The sequence below is a fragment of the Caenorhabditis briggsae genome, assembly GCF_000004555.2.
Source record: "Caenorhabditis briggsae complete genome, chrII, whole genome shotgun sequence".
NCBI classification, from domain to species: Eukaryota; Metazoa; Nematoda; class Chromadorea; order Rhabditida; family Rhabditidae; genus Caenorhabditis; species Caenorhabditis briggsae.
Genome location: NC_013486.2, coordinates 15,319,376 through 15,327,889, shown reverse-complemented (window position 1 = coordinate 15,327,889; position 8,514 = coordinate 15,319,376). Strand labels below are relative to the sequence as shown.

At 35.4% G+C, this 8,514-nt stretch overlaps 1 protein-coding gene across 1 annotated transcript; it reads left to right on the top strand.

The window, feature by feature from the left end:
* Positions 1-1,181: 1,181 nt before the first annotated feature.
* Positions 1,182-8,286, top strand: Cbr-tra-4 (the record flags this gene model as incomplete). The annotated part of the gene is made up of 8 exons (XM_002643371.1): positions 1,182-1,186; positions 2,238-2,500; positions 3,522-4,089; positions 5,281-5,539; positions 6,573-6,803; positions 6,956-7,045; positions 8,012-8,138; positions 8,240-8,286. The coding sequence occupies 8 exons, from the start codon at positions 1,182-1,184 to the stop codon at positions 8,284-8,286; spliced, it is 1,590 nt and encodes a 529-aa protein (XP_002643417.1).
* Positions 8,287-8,514: the final 228 nt, after the last annotated feature.

Here is an 8,514-nt window from a genome sequence, read left to right as displayed (position 1 = left end):
TATATACTAATTTTGGAACTCTTCTATTTTTGATATATTTTTGGTTCATTTTTGGTTCATTTTTGTACAATTTTGGAATTTAAAGAAGAAGGTTTTTCAACCAATTAGGACTATTCCCATTGCCAAAATCAAATTCCTCACAATTTTTATCCTAAAATCCTCTTTTTCTAAATTGTCCCATAAATCCTATCACCTTCTTTCCCCCAGACCTACACATCATAAATCAACGTCCATCTACCCTACTCGGTGGTCCGCTACGCGCGCACGCACGCGGTCAAACGTCTACGTTTCTCTCTTCTTGCCTTCTCCAATCGTTCGATACACCAGACGACCCCTCTTCTCCCTTCTCCATCCTTGTCTTCTTTTGTCTACGTCTCTCTCTTCCCCCCAATCTCTCTCCCCTGCCAACCCGCGAGACCCTTACTGCTCCTACTGTCTGGCACTCTCTCCTCTTTACACACTATTTCTCATCTTTTCTCTTCCCAATCAGCCTTCGCCGTCGCCCCTCTTCTTCTTCTTCTTCCCTTGTTTGCGTGTGTTTTTTAGAGTCTTTCCCTTCTCCTTTTTTTTCGAAGCTATTTTTCTCGGTTTCGGACCAAAACTTAAGTGATTTAGAGTAGAAAAATGGGTTTAAAATCGATTTTTTGGTCTAGAACGTGCGTTTTTTTAGGTTTGCATCATTTTTCTGGGTCCATTTGAATTTCTATTGATTTTCGACCAAATTTTCAATTACCATCTTTTTTTTGGGGACATTTTTCTGGGGTTAGGAGTAAAATTCATGAATTTTAAAGTAGAAAAATGGGTTTGAAATCGATTTTTTGGTCTAGAAAGTTCCATTTTTAGTGATTTTATCACTTTTTGTCTCTTTTTCTTCTTCTTCCCCTGTATGCGCGTGTTTTTGGAATCGTTCCCTTCTCCTATGTTTTCTAGGGCGTTTTTCTAGGTTTAGAGTCCAAATTGATAAGTTTTTAGGTTCAAAAATAGGTTTAAAATCGATTTTTTGGTCTAGATCACTCCTTTTTATTTAATTGCATCATTTTCTCCCTATTCTTTGGTCCATTTGAATTTCTATTGATTTTCGCGCCAACTTTGAATTAGATTTTCCAATTTTTGTATGTTTTCAGATACAGTAATCCAGCTATTGGGATTTAGTCAAGAGAAAAGAAGGAAATCCAATAAAAATGAGGTGAGAAAATAAGAACATTTGAAAAAATTAAAACAAAATTTTGGCGCCAAAAAGTTTGAATTTCGAATTTTTTGTTTTTGAACTGAAAACAGAAATTTTGAATCACTAAATTTCTGAATTTCTGAATTTCTGAGTTTTTGAATTTCTGAATTTCTGAATTTTTTAATTTCTTAATTTCTGAATTTCTGAATTTTTGAATTTCTGAATTTCTTAATTTCTTAATTTCTGAATTTCCGAATTTCTGAACTTCTGAATTTCTGAATTTCTGAATTTCTGAATTTCTGAATTTCTTAATTTCTTAATTTCTGAATTTCTGAATTTCCGAATTTCTGAACTTCTGAATTTCTGAATTTCTGAATTTCTTAATTTCTGAATTTCTTAATTTCTGAATTTCTGAATTTCTGAATTTCTGAATTTCTGAATTTCTGAATTTCTGAATTTCTGAATTTCTCGGAATTTCTGAATTTCTTAATTTCTGAATTTCTGAATTTCCGAATTTCTGAACTTCTGAATTTCTGAATTTCTGAATTTCTTAATTTCTGAATTTCTTAATTTCTGAATTTCTGAATTTCTGAATTTCTGAATTTCTGAATTTCTGAATTTCTGAATTTCTGAGTTTTTGAATTTCTGAATTTCTGAATTTCTGAATTTCTGAATTTCTGAATTTCTGAATTTCTGAATTTTTGAATTTCTGAATTTCTTAATTTCTGAATTTCTGAATTTCCGAATTTCTGAACTTCTGAATTTCTGAATTTCTGAATTTCTGAATTTCTGAATTTCTTAATTTCTTAATTTCTGAATTTCTGAATTTCCGAATTTCTGAACTTCTGAATTTCTGAATTTCTGAATTTCTTAATTTCTGAATTTCTTAATTTCTGAATTTCTGAATTTCTGAATTTCTGAATTTCTGAATTTCTGAATTTCTCGGAATTTCTGAATTTCTCGGAATTTCTGAACTTCGGATTTTCAGAATCTTGAAGTTTTTAGATTTTAGAAGTTTACGAATTTCCGATTTTCAAAAATTCCTAAAACCAACAATCTTTTTTTTCAGTGATTTCAAATCTCAAATCAAGCGAGATATGGATCGATCCTATCAACCAGGCCAACACCAAGATTATGATGACGTTGAAATTCAAGAAGGATTTCTAGAAGAATCTTCTGGAACATCTGGAAATTTGGATGATAAGAGAAGTGTGAAAATGGAAGGACGCAGAATGATGATGAAGAGCGATTCAACGGCGACAAATAATGAAATGATGGAAGCAGAGGATTTGGATGATGAGGAAGAGGAGGATGGTCCAGGATTGGGATACGGTAGGTGGCTAGAAATGCTAAAGTTTTCAGCAAAAATTGGCTGAAAATGAGCCAAAATCGGCTCAAAAACCCGCGAAACATACCAAAAGTAAGATTTAACTTTGAATCAATTTATCTCGGTTACTGTAAGAGTTATAAAAGGTGATCAACTGATAAAATGTACTTGATAATATGATTAACATTTTATCAGTTGATCACTTTTTGATATCTTTTGTAGTAATCCAGCTAAATTCGGTCCAATTTAGAGGACCCTTCAATTGCCAAGAAGGATCCCATAACTTTGAGACAATTTATCTCGGTTACTGTGGGAGATATCAAAAAGTGTTCAACTGATAAAATATTAACACAATATCAAAAATATTTTATCAGTTGACCGCTTTTTGATATCTTTTACTGTAACCGAGATAAGTTGGAGGAAAGGTGTGCAGGCCAAAAATGGCTGACAACCGCTCAAAAGTTGCTCAAAAACGGCTTCAAAAAGTTCGAAAAGGCAACTGAACAACTGCCAAAAACAGCTCTAAAATTGCTCAAAAGATAGCTGACAATTTTGTAAACAGAGTTGTATGGAAGAATGACTGAAAAATGGCTGAAAACCGTCCCAAAACTGCTCCAAAATGTCTTGTTGGTAATTGTGGAATATCTCAAAAACTAGAAATCCTAGAGAAAAATAATCAACTACAAAAATGTAGAGCATAAAATTTGACATTAGAAAATGTAAAAAAATACAGTCTGAACTGCTCAAAAATTGCTCAAAAATTTGCTTAGAATAGACCAAAAACGGCTGAAAGAGAGTTGGATATACCTAGAAAAACCTGAAAATGGAACATTTGACGTCGATGCGCCTTAAATTATTTTTTATTTTTGCTCTGAATCTTTAAAAATCGGTGCTAAAAATTTCAAATAATTTATTGGCTAAGAATGGCTGAAAGTGCCTCAAAAGCGGCTGAAAATCGGCTGAAAAATGACTCGAAAATGGCTCGAAAACATCGCATAAATAATCCAAAATCCAACTTTTTTGCAGAATTGCTCACCGCAATGCTCAACATGAACAATCAAGAAGACGATGAAGAGGAGGAGCCAGTAGCCGTCGTGGAACCAGAAGACGTTCGCCCAAAGCTCGATGGCGTTGGAACGATTCTAAAAGAGATTCGCGGCGAGATTCGTCCACCCCAGAAGGAGCGAATCATCCTAGACGAATTTGGGTTCCGTGAGCGAGATGCTTCGAAATTTCCGATTTGTCGAATCGGCGAAGTTCAACAGACACTTGCCCTAGCCGATCATCAGGAAGGTATCGATTTTCATCCGCCTCCAAATGCGCCCACCGACGTTCGAGTGGTCCGAAAAATGATTCGACAAAAGATGGTACGGTGTAAGAAGTGCAAAAATCGATTCATTGAGAAAAATATCTATGAGAGACACTTGAGAGATAAACATCCGACACTTTATGAGGAATATATCAGAGAACAAGAGGAAGAAGTCGAACTGCAGAGGCTCGAAGAAATTGAAGCGAATCGGATTGAAGAGTTGCAGACGGGAGGGTTCATTCCACCCGAATCGGAAATTTCACAGCCTTCCGAGGATCCCAATTAGTGAGTTTTTTTTTTGGGAATTTTTCCGAAAAGAATGGCTTGGGTTTATTGATTTTTAGGATACTGTAGGATTTGGTGGTCTAGCTGCTTTGGAAGTTTCTGGATGAAAAAAGCCCTTCAAACAGCAGAATAGGGGTAAAAAAAAACGGGCCAAAAATAGCTGAAACTTTCTCGAAATTATAGAAATACGGTCCCAAAAACGACCCCAAAAATGACTGAAAATTAGCTGAAAACGGTCGAAAACGGCTCATTTTGAAATTTTTGAAAATTTTGGTGGCCGAGTTTTTTTTGGATTTTCTAGGCCACCAAGTTTAAATGCTCATAACTTTGCCTAGAAATGAGATAAATTCATTTTGAATTCACCATTAGTTTTCTCACGCTAAAATACGCATTTTCAAGGTGCCTAACTTTTCATGGCCTAACTTTTGCAATTTTTGGTTTTCTAGGCCGCCACTTTCAAATGCTCGTAACTTTGCTCAAAAATGAGATAACTTCATTTTGGCTTCAGAATTAGCCTTCTCATGCAAAATTACACATTTTCAAGGTGCTTAACTTTTCATGGCCTAACTTTTGCAATTTTTGGTTTTCTAGGACATCATTTTCAAATGCTCGTAACATTGCTCAAAGCAGATTTATTTTTGCTTGGTAAACGCCAAAATGTTTTCCATTTTGTCTTCTTAAAAACTTCAAATTTGTGAAAATTTTGATGGCCTAGTTTTTGCAATTTCTAGGCCACCACCTCCAAATGCTCGTAACTTGGCTCAAAAACAAGATGATTCCATTTTGACTTCAGATTTAGCCTTCTCATGCAAAATTACACATTTTCAAGGTGCTTAACTTTTCATGGCCTAACTTTTGCAATTTTTGGTTTTTCTAGGCCACTACTTTCAAATGTGTGTAACTCGGCTTAGAATTCAGCTATTTTAATTCCAAAAACGCTAGTAGACATGTCTTTAACATTTCGACGTTTTGAAAAAATTGGTGGCCTAGTTTTTGGATTTTCTAGGCCACTACTTTTAAATGATCATAACTTGGCTCCAAATTGACCTTTTTTCGATTTGAAACAATTTTTGGAATTTGAAATATTTTGTAGTTTTAGATTTGAAAAAAATGAAGTCAGTTTCTCATTTTTTTAGCTTCAAAATAACAATTTTAGGTTTCAAAAACCTCCAAAAACACTATCTTTTCCAGCATTCCACTTCCGGGAGAGAACAACGGCGGACTGATACCCCGATTCGATTACTATGGACGTATCAAACAGCTCAAGAGACCGTACAAGAAGAAAATCTCGCCACAATGTCCGTTTTGTGATAAACGCTTCCGAAATGAGATGTCGTTGAAGAAGCACTTTTTGAAGAAACATGAGGAGATGGTTGAATTCAAACAATGTCTGAAATGTTTCAAATGTGTCGAAAGTGAGGAAGCACTCGAGAGACATGACTGTGAATTGGTGCGTTTTTTTTTCTTTTTTTGGACTTTTCAAAATCAAAATAACTCATTTTTGAGCCAAGTTACAAGCATTTAAAGGTGGTGGCCTGGAATACTCAAAAACTAGGCCACCGAATTTTTTTCAAACTTTGAACTGTTCAAGACTAAAAGACGAACGTTTTCAAAATTAAAGTAGCTCTACTGGGAGCCGAGTTACAACTATTTGAAAGTGGTGGCCAAGAAAACCAAAAATTAGAAAACTAGGTCATCAAAAGTTAAGTAACGTGAAAATTTGTATTTTAACATGAGAAGTCTAATAGTGAAGTCAAAATTGAATTATCTCATTTTTGAGCCAAGTTACAAGCATTTGAAATTGGTGGCCTAGAAAATTCAAAAACTAGGCCACCAAACTTTTGAAGGTCTTCAGATGTCAAAGAGGGAAAGACAAAAAGTTTGGTGTTTTCAAAATTACAATAGCTCTACTGGGAACCGAGTTTCAACCATTTTAACGTGGTGGCCTAGAAAACCAAGAGATTTGGAAAACTAGGCCATGTAATGTTAAGCACCCTGAAAACGTGTAGCTTTTTATGAGAAGGCTAATTCTGAAATCAAAATTGAATTATCTCAATTTTGAGCCAAGTTACAAGCGTTTAAAGGTGGTGGCCTAGAAAATGCAAACATTAGGCCGCCGAATTTTTCTAACTGTTAATATGTTACACACATTAAGACAGATTATTTGGCGTTTTCAAACTTACGATAGCTCTTTTTTGAGCCGAGTTATGAGCATTTGAAAGTGGTGGCCTAGAAAACCAAGAGATTTGGGAACCTAGGCCATCGAAAGTTAAGCACCCCGAAAATATGTAAATTTGCATAAGAAGTCAGATGGTGAAGTCAAAGATTGAAAATTCAAACTTTTAACAGAATCACAGTCATTTTTAGCTCTTTTTCAGCCAATTATGGCCTATTTCGGCTCATTTCGGCTCATTTTTCTTCAAAATTTTTTTCAAGAAAATAATCAAATTATTGCTCAGTTTAATAATTTCTCTAACCTTCAGACCTACGTCTGTTTCGAATGTCCAGTGATTCGAAACCTCTGCACCGACCATCGTCTCATCAACCATCGCAAAAAATTCCACCGTGGAGCAAACGCCGGATTCCGTTGCTCATTCTGTAATATGAAATTTTTGACGCCAAGAAAGTTGAGAAAGCACAAAAAGATGTCCCATGTGTTCACCAAAACGTACCAATGTCATTTTTGTGAAGAGATTTTCATCAGTGAAGTTGCGGTGAGTTTTAGGGTGTTTTGGGGCAAACAATTGGTCGAAAATGACCCAAAAATAGCTGAAAACGGCTGAAAAACGGCCCAAAAATGGCCAAGAACAGTCTAAAAAACGGCCAAAAATGGCTGAAAATCAACCCAAAACTAGCAAATTTTCAGGTAATGACTCATGAACGCGTCCACACTGGAATCATCAAGTTTGAGTGCAAAGTGTGCGATTTTAAAGCGAATCGATATGTGGCGATGGAGGTGAGCTGTTTTTTTTTTGAAAATCAAAAATTACAAAAAAATTGAGCATGGAACGCTTTTTTCAAAACAAAAAATGGTCGATTTTAAGCCAAGTTAGGGCAAATTGAAGCAGTTGTGGGGATGGTGGCCTAGGAAATTCCAAAAACTAGGCCATCAAGTTTTTCTAAATTTCAAAATGTTATAGACAAAATGGCAAGTAATTTGGCGTTTTCGCAATTTCAATAGCTTAATTCCGAGCCGAGTTACGAGCATTCGAAAGTGATGGCCTAGAAAACCAAAAATTGCAAAAGTTAGGCCATGAAAAGTTAAGCACCTTGAAAATGTGTAATTTTGCATGAGAAGGCTAATTCTGAAGCCAAAATGAAGTTATCTAATTTTTGAGCAAAGTTACGAGTATTTGAACTTGGTGGCCTAGAAAACCGAGAGATTCGGAAAACTAGGCCATGAAAAATTAAGCACCTTGAAAATGCGTTTTTTTGAATGAGAAATTTAATGGTGAAGTCGAAATTGAATTATCTCAATTTTAAAGCGTGCTATGTGTATTTGAAAGTAGTGGCCTAGAAAAAACAAGAATTTCGGGAAACTAGGCCATCAGAAATTAAGCACCCTGAAAATGCGTATTTTAGCATGAGAAGGCTAAATCTGAAGTCAAAATTGAATAACCTAATTTTTGAGCAAAGTTACGAGCATTTGAAATTGGTGGCCTAGAAAATTTGGAAACTAGGCCACCGGAATTTTTTGGATTTCAAAATGTCAAGGTTTACATACCAAACATTTGACGTTTTCAAAGCCGAAATTGCTCTACTTTGAGTCGACTTAGCAGAATTTGAAAGTGTTGGCCTAGGAAACCAAAAAATTGCAAAAGTTAGGCCACCAAAAGTGCCAATATTGGCCTATTTCGGCTCATTTTTCATCAATTTTTTTTTTCTGAAAAATTGCTCATCTTTAATTTTTTCCAATTTTCAGGAGCACAAAAAAGAGGAGCACGGATATGTGTGTGCAATTTGCAACGCCCGTCATGCCGAGTATCCAGAGCTCAAGCATCACGTCTACGAGGAGCATGGAGGCTATTTGGCCGCCGATGAGCCGTCTGGTGAGTCTGGGATTACTGTAGATTGTAGTATTCATTGTAGTTTAGTGTGTGTAGTTATTGTAGTTTTTGTAGTCAAACTTCTACATTTTTTAAAATTTCAGCCTACGTCGAATCACCACGCATGTGGCTACTGTACAAGGGAGAATAGGAGCTTCCCCCTAAAAACCAAAACTACAGTAATCCAAAAAAAAATTTTTTTTTGGTCCCCCCCCCCCTCTCTCGTTTTTAGTGTTCTCCGATCTGATTTTTTTGCATCTCTTTCCAATTTTTTTTTGAATTTTTTCGAATTTTTTTTCAAATTTTCTCATTTTTCAGGTAAGTTGAAATATGTGGTAATTTTCCTTTGTTTGTTTGCTTTTCGGTTTTTTTTTTCAAT